The sequence below is a fragment of the Ammospiza nelsoni genome, chromosome 7, assembly GCF_027579445.1.
Source record: "Ammospiza nelsoni isolate bAmmNel1 chromosome 7, bAmmNel1.pri, whole genome shotgun sequence".
In the NCBI taxonomy this organism is placed as follows: Eukaryota; Metazoa; Chordata; class Aves; order Passeriformes; family Passerellidae; genus Ammospiza; species Ammospiza nelsoni.
Genome location: NC_080639.1, coordinates 33,073,158 through 33,089,483, shown reverse-complemented (window position 1 = coordinate 33,089,483; position 16,326 = coordinate 33,073,158). Strand labels below are relative to the sequence as shown.

The following is a 16,326-nucleotide window of genomic DNA, read 5'->3' as shown; positions in this document are numbered from 1 at the left end:
CAGCTGAATTTTAAGCTAAATAGAAATATTGAATAACTTTGGTGATTGCAAGTCTAGAGAGGTGCATAAACTATCCACTTAAAGGCTTTATTTAAATCTGCATAGCATTGCTTCCAAGAAATAACCTAGGTAAAAATTCTCCACTTGGAGTCATTACATGAATTCTGTAGAAAAAAATGGTTGAAAAATTCTGTACCAACCCAACTGTTGTTTCTAAAAGCAAAGACATCTTTCAGATTTTAGTGAAAAACTGACTTAAAAATTGCCAGTAGTTTTGGTTTGGTTTGTGTTCTTTTGTTTTGTTTTTTTTCTTTTTAGTTGGACTGTTTTTATTTTGCATTCAAAATGGACAGATGCTTGAAAGAGAGATTAAGGAATCCTAATAGTATAGCTCATTTCTTTCTAATATTTTCTGGATAGTATTGTATCCATAATCCCAGAGTGTTGGATTATTATCTGTAATGGCAGTCTATATTGGCACTGACATTTCACTTGGTAGATGAGCACAGGTGAGCTAAAGACTGAGAGAATTACATAAAACATAGAAGAGCTATGAACCTTTCAAGTAGGAAATCAAGTATTATTTTTTTAATTTACATTTTTATTACATTTCTGGCAGATGGAGAAATTAGAAATCAGTGTGTGACTAACAGTCTTCACACTGAGGAACTGGAATAAGCACTGCCAGCAGCTGATGGCATGGGGAGGAAGGATGGAGTAACATTTTTTCAAATGCAAAAGCCTTTAATTGTCTTTAATGTGGATGAACTACAGCAAAGTACAGACACGCTGAGCAAAAAGACTTTTCTTCCTCATCAGGGTTGTTGAACATCTCACTTCTGGCAACATTCTCACTTTCAGTGTTTTGGTTTTTTTGTACTTCATCCTCCCCCATTTTTTCATATGACAAGTGTTCCTTTGATTCTCTACATTGGATTTCACTTTAGGTAATTTCTTCAGCCACTCAGCATCATTTCCCCTTCTTTATTTCTTTTCAGCCTACTGTCAATAAACCTAATCAATTTCTTGCTGTCCCTACTGTTAGGATATGTCCCTCAAACTTGTGTGGATGGTCATTCCTTGACATTTTAGTCTCCTCTTGTCATTGTTTAAAGCTGCAATGAAGGGACTGGTTATTCATTCTCCACCAAATTCAATACTTTAATCATCTTTGCTGCAATTGTATGAATTCCATAAAGTTTGTCTCTATCCTTTTGGCTCAGGCTGAATTCAGCAACAGAGATGAGATTGTCCTAAAACTGCAGGGATAAGATGTGGAGGGCTGCTTGGTATGCCAACACTGTGCAGAGTTCTGTCACCATTAAGAAAATATGCATGAAGACAGAACATCATTCACTTTTAATGTTTCCTTGATAGTTTTCTTGGCCATAAGCTGAAGGTGGATTCAATCAATGTGTATCAATTCCTTTCAGTTTTATGATCTTGATATCCCACAGTCCTACATGCTCTGCTGTGTAAGAATAAAGTGAACCTATATTGGCTGGGATATCTCCCTGGGGTTTTTCTTTATGTATTCTCATCAGTGTGTAGGGAATACATCCCACAAAAACCCTGAAGGTGGTAGAGCTGAGTTGTACCCTGTCACCTTTCTGCTGTGACCATGAGGTACAGACACTGCTGAGGCATGCATGAGAGTTGGAGCTGAATTCTTTTAGGTCATCCTTAGGTGACCTAAGGTCAGCTGAAATATGAATAGTCTTTTAATTTCTGCAAAGGCTGAAAAGGTGGGCAACCAGCTGAAGGATTCAGTGCCCCTTATACAAGCTATATTAGTTCTGGCACCTCCAAATTCTGCCCTGGTACCACATCTCTTGTGGATCTTGTCCGTAGCAGTGAACAGAGATGGCTGCAGAGTCCAAGGACCTGTAGCTGACCTAACTGCACAGATTTACAGAGCTCTGAAGGCATTTGCACAGAAAAATAAGTAATACACGATTTTATTTTTTTTTTTCTCGTAGAAATATGCATGGTGTTCTGTGTGGGAAGCACCTGGAACTGCCCAGCTGACTGGGGCTGTGAGTTCTTGCTGTGCTCCCTGCTAGTCCATCCCTTCAAACCAGGGGCTCAGTTCTGCTCTGGACCGAAGGGTTCAGTGCTCTTTCCCCTCTTGTTCTTCCCCAGGGTGGACTTTAGTCATGGTGGGGTGGTGGAGGAGATATTTTCACATTATGCAAATGGCAGAGTGGAGCCCTTTCTCAGCTGCCCCTTCCCAAGTCGTAGAGAGATGGCATGCACTTCACTGTACCTTATCTTCCCTTATTTTTCACAGGACATAATGGGATTATGAGCTTGATCCCCCTTCTTTTCTGGGCTGTTATTGAACTAATACCTTCATCATGAGGTTATTGCCTGTAATGTAAGGACAGCCCCTGGCCCACTGGGAGTGTCTGTACAGCAAGGTGAAATGTGAGACACTGTGTTACAACCCACAAAGCCCCAGATTCATTAGGAGCAAATTCTGCAGCCTAGACACTGACATTTCCCTCTGATGCAAATGAGTTTGGTTATCTAAGGATGCACAGGGCTGGATACTGAACATGTTACTAGTAACTAAGGAAATATTTTTTACAATACTTTACTTTCTACAGGGAGTTTTCCTTTGAGCCATGTGAACATTTTGAAGTGCTACCCAGTGCTCAGATAAGTAAAACCAGATGTCTGAACACTATGTTAAGATGGTTTAATAATTCTTCATATCCACTGAGCTGGAATACCACACAAAATAAATGATCTTTTATTCCTTTAATCTCTGCTGGCAAGGAGGACCAAAAGGAGTTGCATTTATTTGGGATACTGTGACCATCACAGACCCCATCATCTCTTTTTGCAGTGCAGGTGGGAGGGGTGGAGTGCACACAATGAACTGATGATTTTTAGTGGTCCTCTGGACCATGATTACAACAGATGGGCAGGCAAAAGAGATGCTGACTGAAGTGCATCTGCCTCAGAGAGGGATGGATCTTTAGGCACATTTCAAAAGCTCCTAGTTCCAGTTTCAAAAACTGAATTGGCAATCCACCATTGCTTACAACAGAGACCCTGATGCAGATCTTACATGTAGGTCTGAAATTCTTGGACTTTGTTGAGCAGTGCTTTGATTTATACCAATAAAAGAAAAAATGAGAAGAAAACAAAAATCAAACTGAGCAAAACATAGAGAATTCGACTATGTGTTTTAAATTCTTCAGTTAGTTGTCTATCAAACTGATTTGGATGCTGGATTTAATTGCATTTATTTTCTGAATATTGTAACATATTAGATGAACTGGATGTCGCTGCCTCTAAAGAAGATTTGTAATTCAATGTTTGATGAGATTTTTGTTGAGTCTCTGCTGCCAGCCAGCCACTTTACCATGAGAAATAACTAACCTTATTAATGATGTACTAGGTTAGAGGTTACATCCAGTTGATGTCAGAGGAGTCTTTATTGGAATATAAATGGGGCATTTGCTTTTGAGCCTCAAAATCATCACATAACCCTGTAGGTGTGTGAACAGTAACAGTGAAATTTCCTCAGGTCCTGGAGTTCAGCTTCTGCAGGTGCCTGGAACTGACTATTTCTGACTAAGCTCAGCTGTGGTTCCCAGGGGAGACAAATGTGTGTTGAAAGCCCCAGAGGCAGCTGCTGATGTGTTCAGAACATGCCTTTTGCAGGTTAACAGCCTTGCATTGCTGAAAGAGGCTCAGTGACTAAGGGAGTCCGTGTTTACCACATAATAACCTATTTCACATATTTTATAATGGTATTTGGTAATAAATAATATATAATAATAGGTGGTTAGAAGCTGAGCCAAGAAATGGGAGCTTTGGATCTAATGTTTCCTTCAGCCTGAATAGCCTCAGTTATGCTAGGATATCTCTGTCTTGGTTACAGATCTTAGAGTGTTCTGAAGGATTTGATTTCAGTGCAGAAGCTAAGGATACAGAAACACCATTGTCATAATCTGTTTTTTATTGATGATAACACTATAATGTCTCCTTTTTCTTCCCCTGCTGTCCTGACTACAGATTCATGCATTCTATTGCTTATCTTTCATCATTTTTGTCTTGATAATTTTATTGCATTATATGAATGCTTCATATGTCCCATAAAAGCAAACAGGGAAGGGTAATCCTTTGACCTTTCAACATTCTTTGGTGTAATTTACTGGCAATTCCTCTCCTCCCTGAGGCATGGCCCTGAAATCCTATGATAAAAATGGACAGCCAATCCAAATAGAAAACACTGAAAAGGTTAAAGCTTTGATTATGTTAGTCTATAAATGTTCATAGTATTTTTTTTTCTGCCAGAAAGAAAATGAGAGCTGAAAATGGCAATGGATGAATCATGCTTATTACAGAATACAGAAATGATATTGGTTCAGCTCGTTCCTGTTAATGCTGAAAGAATATAATCTTGAGCCCTCTCATTTTATGTCACTGCAACCCACCTTATCCTCTTAAATGAATGCATGCATCCATTTAATTAACCTGGTGAGATACTGAGATATAAATCTTTTAAATGCTTCTCATGCAATTCATCTTGACAGCTGTCGTAGTAATAGCATCTTTAATGCCATATTCTTTATTTTCTCATGTATTGAAATTCTTGGTATTATTTTGAGCACAGTGATAGGTTTGCTGGATTTAAGCCCTTAATCTTAACTTGTTTAAATCCTCAGTGCAGTGCAATAGAAAGCTTTACTGGTTGTTTAGTTTGCTGAATAAATGGAAGATTACTTTGCATGAAGAAAGTGTAAATATGTTTTGCAAACTGTGGCTGAAACATGGTAGAATTTAGAGCTGGCATGCTTTCTTTCAAATGTTGTGTTTCTAGAACATGCTATTGAGTCTCTTCTTTGCTGGCAAGTGATCACCAACCAGAAATTGCATGAGACCATCTTATGTGCTCTACTGATTCCCTTCTGAGGGATGGGGTAAGGGCAGGAGAGATCATTTGACTCTGAAATGAGTCAACCCTTTGTAGACTGCCATGCGTCAGTGTCATTGTACTTCATTAAAATCACAAAAATCAAATAATCTTGGGATAGTTAGAAGAGCATCTAGTCCAACACGCTGCCAAGGAAAGGTGAAAGCTGAGAAGGTTCCTTGTGTAGCTCTGGCCCTTCCCACACTTCTTTGGGGGGTTTCTTTGTCATGGCCTGGTACATGATGGGCAGATAGTGGTAGGATAAGGGGGAGCGATTTCAAACTAAAAGAAGACAGATTTGGGTTAGGTGTTAGAAGTCCTTTACTCAAAGGGTGATGGATAAGTTGTGGATGTCCCATTACTGACACTGTTTGAGGCCAGGTTGGATGGGGCTTGAAGCAACTTGGTCTAGTTGGCATCCGTACACATGGTGTGGGGGTCAGAACAAGATGCTCTTTAAGGTTCATTTCAACCCAAGCCATTCTGTGATTCCATGACTGCTGGAAAGTTTTCAGTCAGAACTTTAGGACACTGGATTAGGGAGTGTTTTGGGTCACAAAATAACTTGCAGGGCACAGTTGACTCTGGGCACTGCCTGTACAGTTCCAATAAACTTTGTAACAGCTTCGGAGATTGTAAGAAATTTGGGATGTATGAAAAGTAATTATTCCACAGGAAAAAAAAAAAAAGAGAGAGAACTGGAAAAGAATTTTATTCTGCCCAGATATTTCAGAACCACTTGACACATTTTTTTAATACAGCATTCCAAAGCCAGTCAATATCTAGGTATATAGGCAGAATAGTACAGCAGTGCTGTGTTTGCTGTCTTGTAATTCCCATAATATTCTACTCATCTAAGCATTTTAGCTTCCTGCATTGGAATTTTTCTAATTAAATTAACTCATTAATGCTGGCACATGGCACATTCTCCTTCCCTGTCTGCAAAAATGCAGCTTGTTAATCTAAATAGCAACCTAATCCACTGGGTGTGAGTGCATGACATGTACATTAGTGCTAATGAAGTGCTGACCAGCCTCAGCAAATACCTGGGAGTATTTGGCATTAGGCAGGGCCTGCCCACAGTGCTGCTGTGAAATACACTGGGCAAAACAAAAGGCATTTAGCTAAGTGTCAGGTTGCAGAAGTGCTGATGTTGCTTTTCTATTTCCCAAGAATTGAATTTTGAAACACCAACTCAAGGGATAATTTAGGAATTATTTTTCTGCTTTGTCACTTCAAGTTGTGACCAAGCTAAATACCACAGTGGGGAGAGATAAGGGTGTGGAAATGAAACCATGTTCACAGTTGCCTTTTAATGACTAGGCAGAATTGTTTGAATACTCTGCTGTTAGAGGAAGGAAAACACTGACACCTCCCACCCCAAAAACAAAAAACCAAGGGAAATAATCAAATTCACTAGTATAAACCTAATATATTTTTACTGGCCTATGCCTAGCAAGATAAATGTAGTGATTTTATAGAGCTGGACATTGATCTGTTAAACAAACACCAACTCTAATTCTGAAATCTTTTCTTCCTTTCCACTTCTGGGAGGCCCTGACAAACTGTATGACTATACCTTCCCTGCAAAGACCACAACAAACACCAGTGCATGCACATTGATGTTAACACCAGAGCTGGCAAAAGAAACCCAGCTACAAAATGACAGGCTCAATTCAATTAGGTTACTAGGAAACTGAATCACTCCACAGATTGGTAATGAGATATAAAATCTTTCACCTTTAGGTTACCTGTTCATTCTAACATTTGCTTTGATGGCAATCTTTACTTTCTCATTGCTGTTTCCTGACCTATGCCGGTGATATTACTCTCTTTGCTGAGGGATAATACCAGTTCTGCTTGTTTTCTCTCAGTCTTAAAGTCTGGCTGTCAAGCAAGCAGGGCTAACAGAGTAGAAAAAGCATTTAAAGGTGATCACTGTGTAACTCTGGCCTCATTCTGTTACCCAACAGTTAGATTTCCACAAACCACAAATCCTCTCCTCTTGTTAACACCTGGGAAAGACAAGCTGGCTGCTGAGAGGGAATACCTTGCTGCCCCAGGGGTGTTTTGCCTTTTGGCAGCATTAAGTTGTGCAAAGCCAAGAGTGGGGAGGATACCTTTCATCTACCCTGAATTTAAACAAAAGGGTGCTGGTTTGCAGAGGTGCCATTTTTGTCATGTGTCATAACTGTTAAATTTATACATGTTTGTAAGAGAAAAATAAATACAGACCCTTTCCAGTTACCAAACAGATATACTGCATGCTAGCTCCCAGCTGGCATATGTTGGCATAACTCTGTTGAAATGTGACTGCAGCTTCAAACTGCCTGAAAATATCTTGGATGCTTATCCGAGGAATTTGATGTTGTACATTTTCATCAGCTAAAGCTATATACATCAATCATCCTTTGTTACTACTAGAAATGAAGAGGGTATTATAATCCAAGAAATTTCTCTCATAGATTCTAGAGAGTGCTTTTCTGTGTTAATCACACTGTTTCTCCAGGGCATACCTTTCAAGCCATCTCCTGAAATAAGGAACATTCTTGTACTGAGTGCTAAAAATACTGCACTTTAGGATATATAATCAAGCTGATGCCTCTGGCTTGCTGGCTTCCTGAGCAGTGAGGGCAATACCCTATTGAAGCAAGATCACACTTGGGTCTTCCTCTGAGACTTTTTTCTGTGTCCAAAACCTTGAGCCCTGAGCTCAGTGCAAACACTGGGCAAACATCTGGGACCTGCATTCTCTTAGCCTGATCCTCATACACTTCTTGGGGATGCAGCCTTCATCCCTGAGTGCTCTAAACCAAGCCTGCCCCCATATGCTCAACATGGATGAACTTCCCCTTAGGGAAGAGTCCTACAGCAGAAACATTTCCTGCAGCACAAAGAACTGGAAGATGAGCCCCCAAAGATTCAGGAATATAAATGTCTGAGTGCAGCACGGGTGAAGACACCATAAATCAGATGTGACTTTGCAGTAGTTCACAGTTCCTCTGAGTTAATGGGATCATCAGGGTCTGAGTGTTGATCACTGGGGTCTTTGCTGTAAACATATTGACAAGCAAATTGGTCAGGGAAGGCAGGTAAATTTCTACAGTCTGTTCTCTTGCTAGTACAAAAATAGTATTTCTGATGTTTGGGCAAACTGGTTCTCAGCACTTTGGCATTCCAATATTGTTCCATCTGGACAGCTGTTCTCTTCTGCTGAGCTTCCCAGTGGACATGTTAGCTCCATTTAGAGTTTTTGTTAGTCTTTTGTTTGGTCTCAGAGGAAGAGATATTTACTTGGGAGGGCTGTTTTTTATTTGTGACAAGCAGTATGATGCACAAAAATGACCATTCCAAGACGGAAACTTGTTGTGTTTTTCCTAAGTGCTTCACTCTGCTGATCATTTTTCTTTAAAGGCCTCCTGAGATGGGCACTTTGAGGCATCAACATGTGTTGGTACAGGTGATGTATTGTATTATCTTGTCTGATAATTACCTGTGATTCAAAACTTTGTGTGCTTAGCCTTAGGTGGTTAACTCTTCAGAGAGATAGATGTGTGACAGCCTGCTCAAGGTAATGTGCAGAGCTGGGAGCTCCCATGGTGTGTGTGGGGGAAGCAGTGGAGCCAGCAGGTCCGGAGTTGCTGCACCAGTGCATGAGTAGGTCCTTGTGCTGTGCTAGTTATGGCTACACTACCTGGCACTTCAAGTGGTCAGGGCAACCTATTAACTATAGGAATAATTAATAATAATCCTTCCTGCTTTTACTTCTGAACTAGAATTTGGGGCGTCTCCACCTGCAGACAGAAACTTCAGGCACTTAACTGGTATTAAGTACTTGACCTTCCATGGGGATTACTGGCTCCAGCTGTAGCTCTCACTGGCTCATTCCTGAGTGGTTCTGTGCTCAGCAAAGCCTCCCTTGGTGGAAGTCATGCTCTCTAGGCATGATGCCTGCTCGGCAGAATGATGTAATGATTACGTAAGGTTGTTTGCTAATTTCTGGCCTAATCACACAAACTGTGTAATACATTGCTGCTGTGTTTATTTAAATCTGTTGCAGTGTTTCTTTTGCTCACTAATCAGGAAACAGTAGGAATTATGTGATATCATACCACTGAGATTCCTTATTAGCTGAATTAAATAGCATGTGTAGTTTTAGGGTTGCAGCTACAAAAAAAGCAAGGAAGGGCTCATAGGTAAACCTGAAGAAAACCTCACAAGGCAGCAATGAGCACAGTGCAATAACAGATTTTCCTACTATTGTAGGTACATGTTCTTATTGCATGTTTTGCTTAGATGAATATATAGAGAGGTTAAATTTTATCTGTTTGGAAGAAAATGGCCTGAATTCTGGTATTGCATGAGCATAAACCAGAAGAACAAAAGAAGTGTAGGAACCACCAGGTGCTGTTCAATAGATGGCTGGATTCACCACTGCACGGTTTGGTAGCTGGAGCACTCAGGGCTAAAGGAAGTGCTTTAAAAGGGCAGCCCCAGTGTGATGCCCACGCCATTCCCAATGATCCCAGGGTGCCTCTGGGAGCGCTCTGGATTCCAGCTGGCTCCAGCAGCTGGGCCTGGGGCATCCTGCTCTCCTTGCAGGCAGCCTGTGCTTGGCCCACGTTTAGGCCCCTGTGTGCCCTCGTGGCAGAGCATTTGGGGTCAGCTTGGGGGAAGAGCCGTGAAGGTTTTATCCGCTTGATATCCCCACAGTGACAGATGGGATCGTTCACAGGTGCGTGAGAAGCCGGGTCTGTCCACAGGCATGCAAATGTGTCTGGAGGGCATGGGCAAGGCTGCTTTTGGGAATGCCAGCTGTGCTACCCTGCAGCAGAGGTATCTGTGCATCACCTGGCTGTGTGTGACCCAAGCTGATGCTCACAACAAGCACAAAGGATCAGAAACACACACATCTTCTTTTCCAAGTCTTGTTTTTCAGTCAGTGGGACTGTGATCCAGTAAATACAGTCAGTATGAGATGCAAGAGAAAACTTCTGTGCGTGGTTCTCTGTATCTGCCTGCCTTAATTTAGGCTAGATTCTGATTTATGTTGTCATTTTACTACTTCTGTACAACCCAAATAAATTCATTAACTTTGCCCATATTCCTGTATCACAAACAATACATATCTTAAAATAGAAGCTGAAACTTTCACATAGCAACAAGAACACTTAGGAAGAGAACTGGTAGTTGTTACTTCTAAGCTGTGGCTTGGCTTTAGTAGAAACCACTGCCCACCCCCTAATTTGTAGGGAATTATCAAACCCTACAAAACTGGAAAGATTAATTCCCTCTGTGGTAGCTTTATGAGCTGAGTTCCCTGGCTGTTCTGTACAGGCAGTGGGACTGTCTGATTACTACAGCGCAATCTTTGACCTTAAAAACGTAAGGAAAGTGCTGAGGGCATTTGTCTCTTGTTAAGGATAATGGGAGTTGAAAGCTTTTAGAACTCTTCAGGATTAGGTCCAAAATTTGTACATCCCAGTAGCAGCAGAGATGTGCCAACAAGTGGGGCTTACTGAGGAGTGCAATTAATGTGAAACAAACTGTTTCCCTCCCCCTGCCCAGCCTCAGGTGATTCATTGGCTCTGCAAATTCAGCTCCCTGCCCAGTTCAAAAGACTATGGAAACATGGGTGTAATGCTAAAGGCAGTTGTAGCAGATTTATTTTTTTTCTGTCTGTCTTTGAGAAGCAACCCAAACATATTGGTAATATTTCTGTTTGGAGGGTTTAGATTTTTTGGCACAGAACATTTATTCCTGGAACACAGCCTACTAGAAACACAAAGTTATTAGCTGTTGGGTTATTACAAAGTTAATGATGAAAGACAGTAACTGTATAGTAGGATATTGAAATAAGCATTTAAATATTTTAATTATTTTTTCTTCCAGTGATGCTGAAAGCAGCCTGACATTTCTAGTCGATCAAAAGGAAAACAAATAACTGCAGCTATGGAGAGAAAAAGACAGCTACAGAAAAGGGAATTTGGGAAAAGACTTTCTCTGGACAGCAGTCTTGTGGTAAGAATGAATATTTGCTGCATTTACTGAATGTATCTTGTCATAAAAATACAGTTTTTAGAGACAATACTCACAATTAGATATATTTTAAAGGTGTTTATCTCTTCATCACAGTATCACAACATTTTGTGATTATTCAGACTCTCCAACAAAAAGTATTGGAGGAATTTTATGACATCCTAGGTAGAAACTTATTATCATATAGAAACATGTCCCTGATTTCACCGAATTTGCATGAGGAAGGAATCCAGAACAATTATAATGGATTTTTTGTTAAAATATTACTCAGCTTCTGTGGGATCATCCTGTGTTGCTTCATGCTTAGTATGTGAGGGCTGTAAGTGGCTGAGGTCCTCTGTCAGAAATGTTTATCAGGATATCAGCACAAATCTGTTCACCATAGCAAATCTATAAACTAAAATCTACTGAAAGAGAAGCATAAATGCCACATGCTGTAAAACAATTGCTTTTGCTTTACCTAGGATTTAAATTCGTTGGAGATTATATTCTAGATTTATTTTTAGTTAATATTTTCAAAGGATGACTGAGACAAACAAGTTTTTAGAGCTGTATGCTGAAAATGCTCATAGATGCCAGAAGATGCTCATAGACGTGGAGGAGTTGTGCATGAAGATAAAAGTGCCCATGTCAGGTATTTAGCATGACAATCTGCAAATACTGAAACAGGCAAAGCTGAGAGATCTAAGGAAACCTGTGCCATCTCTTTTACACTCATAGAGGGGGTGACTGTGGGACCCCAAACTCTTTTGCCTGCAATGCCACACCTGTGCTAACCCCATTACCTGAATTTTACACATTATTAAAACTATGTTGTTTCCGTCATTTTATGCTAAAATTGTGGTTTGGGATTTTTATCCTCACAAAGTATAAAGCCCACTGACATGCTAATAGCAGTGAACATGGACTCAGCAGGTTTCAGTCTATCCACTGATGCTCTTCAATCACCTGCTGTGTTCTGTGTATTGGGGTTAGAAGAGCAGTCCCACCTCCCCAGGTTTCCATCCCTTCAAGGACTCTGCTCCTCTCCCTCAGGCCTCAGCTACAAGGCACATCTCAGGTAATGTCAGGTGGCTACTTAAGAAATGTGCAGAGAGTGTTTAAAAAGGGCTCTGTCCTTTTCTTGGCACCATTTCTTATGCTGATGAATTACAACCCTTTTCTCAGAAAAACATAATTAATTGGAGAGACATAAAAGTAGTGAAGAATAGTGAATTCTCTGAGCTGCTCAGGACCGTAGGGAAGAGCTGTTTAACCCTGTTCAGGCCATGCAGCTCAGGGCTCTGATACTGAGACGTGACTGTTTGCAGGTTGTTCAGCCTGCAACAAAAGCTGCTCTCTTGGCTTGCACGCACTAAGCAGGTCAGGTCGTGCTCCCAGCACTTTAAAACTCTTTCTAGCTTGTGGGCAGAGAAAGAAGGTTTGGTATGAACTCACAACTTTATATAATACACCCAGGGACAGACAAAATCTGAAAGGTTTTGTATGCTCAGAAGTCTGTTTAGTCCCAGGGCCTAAACCTCTGTTATTGGTTCTAGGCATACACAGCCCCAAAAGAGACTCCAGCCTAAATCCTGCAGCTAAAATGTACTGCTGTGATCCAAACAATCGACCACAGACTGTCAATATTTATCTGGAGAAAAGAACGCTCATAGAAAATGCTCATAGAAAATTACTGAAAGCTAAGGGAAATGCTAGCAGTTGTGAATTTTGCACAAAGACATTGCTTGGTGTACTATTCTCCCCTAAATGTTCTCACTGATGTAATGGATTGGATTTAGACTTTATTAAATGTATTAAGACAGAAACTTTCATTTCTCTGAGGTAACTGTAATGTGCTGTGTGGATGGCAACAAGGAACCAGATATTTCTGGCTTTAAGTCCCACCTAGTGGAAATTTGGACTTGCTTTATAGCCAAGGTAGGGCACAATGTCTAATTCTTTACCCTTCCTGTGAGTAAGGGAAGGATAGAGAGGGACATTTGTCAGTGACATAGGAAATACTGTGTGTGTGGCACCATCCAAAGTGCTTTGTGTTATAATCAGTGCTATGTGCATGTTGAAGCACCCATAAGGACTTAATTGGAGGAGAAACAGAAACCATGGCTGTATGGGATGGTGGTACTCTCTCCCTGCTCTGCAGCAAGGAGTAGGTAGGGTGGGAGGTTGCACACAGCTGAAATCAGGCTTCAAGCACTGGCTGGAGGTCAGTGAATTAGTGCCAACATGTGGCAGCTGAAGTTGTGTGGCTGATTAACCCGTATTGGTGTTGAAACAAACGTGTTGAGGGAAATAAATATTGCAATACTTCAAAATTTTGTATGTATAAACCCATCATGCTGTCATCACCATTGTAAAGCAATTTCTTCTGCCTCAGGTGGCATTTACAGGTTGTGTCACCTGTTGAGTTTCAGGGCACGCATCCATTTGCTGTACTGGAGTGTCACAGGTCTGTGTCTGTGAACCTTTCATTGAGTTGAATATGTGTAACCAGATCTGGGAGTGCCGTCCATACAGTTAATTAGAAACTTTTGAGTTTACTATTCCCAGCTATTATTTCATAACAAATTGGAAGAAACATTCTGAGACTCAGGTGCCTTCAGCATCCTCTAGTGAGACACATGGCTGACTTATGACTTCATGAAATTGCATCAGGAAAGGCAAAGCCTTTTGTGTTTTCCTTGTTGTCCCCAAATTCCTGTTCTAGCATACCTCCTCTCAATTGTTGCCATCATGTATGTCTATCTTCTTTACCCTTGTATCATCGCATTCTTTTCGAGCCTCGTGCTTTAGTCCAGTCCCCTGCTCATCCAAGTTCTTGGGTCTCTCTTGTCCTCTTTCTCTTCCCAAATGTTTTGTGTGTAACCTCTCAGGCATTCAGGGTTGGACACTCTGCTTGGGAAATCTGGCCTTGATTCTCTCAAATCCAGCTTCTCCTTGTTTGGTGGAGGGTTTAAGCATTATCATATCTCAGAAAGAATTCTGACTTCTGGGTGTTTAAAGAAAATATGTTTTTACTTTTGCACTCGGGACCATGAGATACAAATAGGCGTTTCTGATAACATTCCTTACCTTGCCTGGCTCTGCTGCTTTTCCCATCTGCATCAGATTGTAATCTTCTGGAATGTTTTTTTCCATGATTTAATCTACAAGTATTGCATAGTGATATTAAAAAAAACCAAAAGAGATCCTCTTCCTTCCTCTGCTCTTAGACTCTGAATATAGAATCTATGAAGGTATTTGATGGCAGAGTGAGAAGAGGAAAGAGGTATTTCTGAAGAAAAGACATTCTCTCTCCTTGGGATATGGATCTGGGCCTTCAAAATATGAGCATAAATTCCATCAGTGTTTTGTATTAAGGCCTGCCCATCAAACAATGAGTTTCAGGCTTCAGATAAGAAAGAACCATGTTAGGGGCATCCTTCAAACAGGAAACAATTCCATAGCTATTAAACCACTCTTCCTTACACCACAGGCACAGTAACTACTTTTGGATCACTCAGATAAGTAGAGATTCAGTTTTATTTCCTCTACTAATCTACCCCTCACAGGTCGTGTCTTGGGGGAATAAATGTTACAATGAGAGCAAATAAACATTTTAAAACTAATAAAAGTGCACAAATATGTTCATAAAAATGTCTTTCATAGGACATAGATTTTTTAGTGAGTGATAATTAATGCTTCACTGGAAGTTAGTAGTTTGAAACCATGGAGTTAAACAAGCTCCAGAACCCTACCACTGTAAAGAAAAGCCAGAGGAATTGCTACTACTGCTGCCCAGGTGAAAGGGACATCTTGCTGTTAGCTTCTATTAAATTAGATCTTTATCAGTTTTTGGTCATAATATCACAGGTGGTATTCCAGAAATATCCAGTATAGCCATTGGCTATTACTGCTCTGCAGGTTTCCAATATTGGCACCATGCTGAAGATTTGTTATACACCCAGTTATTTACATTTGCAGGCAAAGCAGGTAAGCCTGCAGTGACATTGATGTTTTATGACTTTGTATTCAGGTGAAACAGTTAGAAAATATTAACTTCATAACAGTTCTCACAGGTAATCCTATGAGATCAGTTATAGAAAATAATATCTTTGTAATTTCTGCCTGGCATTTAAAACCCAAAACATACCACCCAAGGAGGATATACCTTTTACAGTTTCAATATAGTTTTATACTACCTCATTGTCTCATCTGCTGTACAAGTGATGCTACTGCATTTTGAGTTTATAAAGTTTTCTTCTGCAAATTGATTCCAATCAAAACACCACAACTCTGAAAATTGAATAGACTTGAGAAAGGAGAACGAAAGATTCAATCTTTTTTTGTTTTAAATAACAGATCTGCATTTGTCATGTTTTTATGATATTTGTGAGGATATTTTATTGTATAGGTGGTTATAAGATGATAAGATCAACAACAGTTGAAGAATAAGATGGAACTCTGTATCTTTCTGGTTTGCTGTGCAAGAAGTCAAGACCAAAGTCTTTGCTGTTATTGCCACAGTATTTCTGTTTAGCCTGAAAACAAACAAAATTCAAAATTCATAATATTGAAGGAATGCATTTATTTGGAGTATGTTGCTTAGCTGTCATGTAACACCCATGTCAGATTGTTTTCTGTTAACAGAGAAACAGTTCTTTCTGAAGACCATTTTGCTTTGTGTGTCTTAAATCCTTAAATCCTTTAAGTTTGGTTAAATAGAACAGCTTTACAAAGAGCAAGAGTGTGAATATTTCATGAGTTTGATTTTTTTACGAATATTTTTCCTGTTGAATCTTGCATTTAAGCATAAATAGTTGAAAACAACTAGTGAAAGAAACTAGATAGAAACAGGAAGGAAAGGGATTTTTCTGTGTCCTTTATTCATTTCAGATAGGAATATACAAAGAAAAGTAATATGAAAATTCTTAATAAAAAAATGTACTTTGATAGAATTTAGACACCTAATTTTTTTAATATGGGTAAAATGAAGACATATGGGAAGATTTCTGTGTTAATATTTGCAATTTATCATTTGGTATGTGAGGGAGGTAGCTTAGAAAGGCAGTGGTATTAAAAGGCCTCATGAAAGGATTGATTCTATTTCAGGTTTTCCCTACAAAATTCTTAAACAAAAAGAAAAATGGAAAAACCCCAAACTATAAATAGACCCAAAGCCAAGCTTTTAAGTAATTTGTGTGGGATGAGAGGAGTGTTAGAACATATCACTGCCACCAGGGCCACGTTGACTACTCTATTCACTGGGGTGCTCTTTGAAAATAATAAAAGCCCTATCCTTTGCCTGATCCAAAGTGTCCAGTTGCCTCCCAGGCCCTTTTGATCAGGAAAAAGTCAATGTTTCAAGCTGTGCTCTT

At 40.0% G+C, this 16,326-nt stretch overlaps 1 protein-coding gene across 1 annotated transcript in view; it reads left to right on the top strand.

Annotated features, from left to right (window-relative positions):
• NCKAP5 (NCK associated protein 5) overlaps positions 1–16,326 on the top strand; it is a 355,478-nt gene that overhangs the window by 8,604 nt on the left and 330,548 nt on the right. The window contains exon 2 of the mRNA XM_059476435.1: positions 10,823–10,951. Within this exon, the coding sequence (XP_059332418.1) occupies positions 10,883–10,951 (69 nt within the window). The 5' untranslated portion in view covers positions 10,823–10,882. The remainder of the gene's footprint in view (positions 1–10,822; positions 10,952–16,326) is intronic.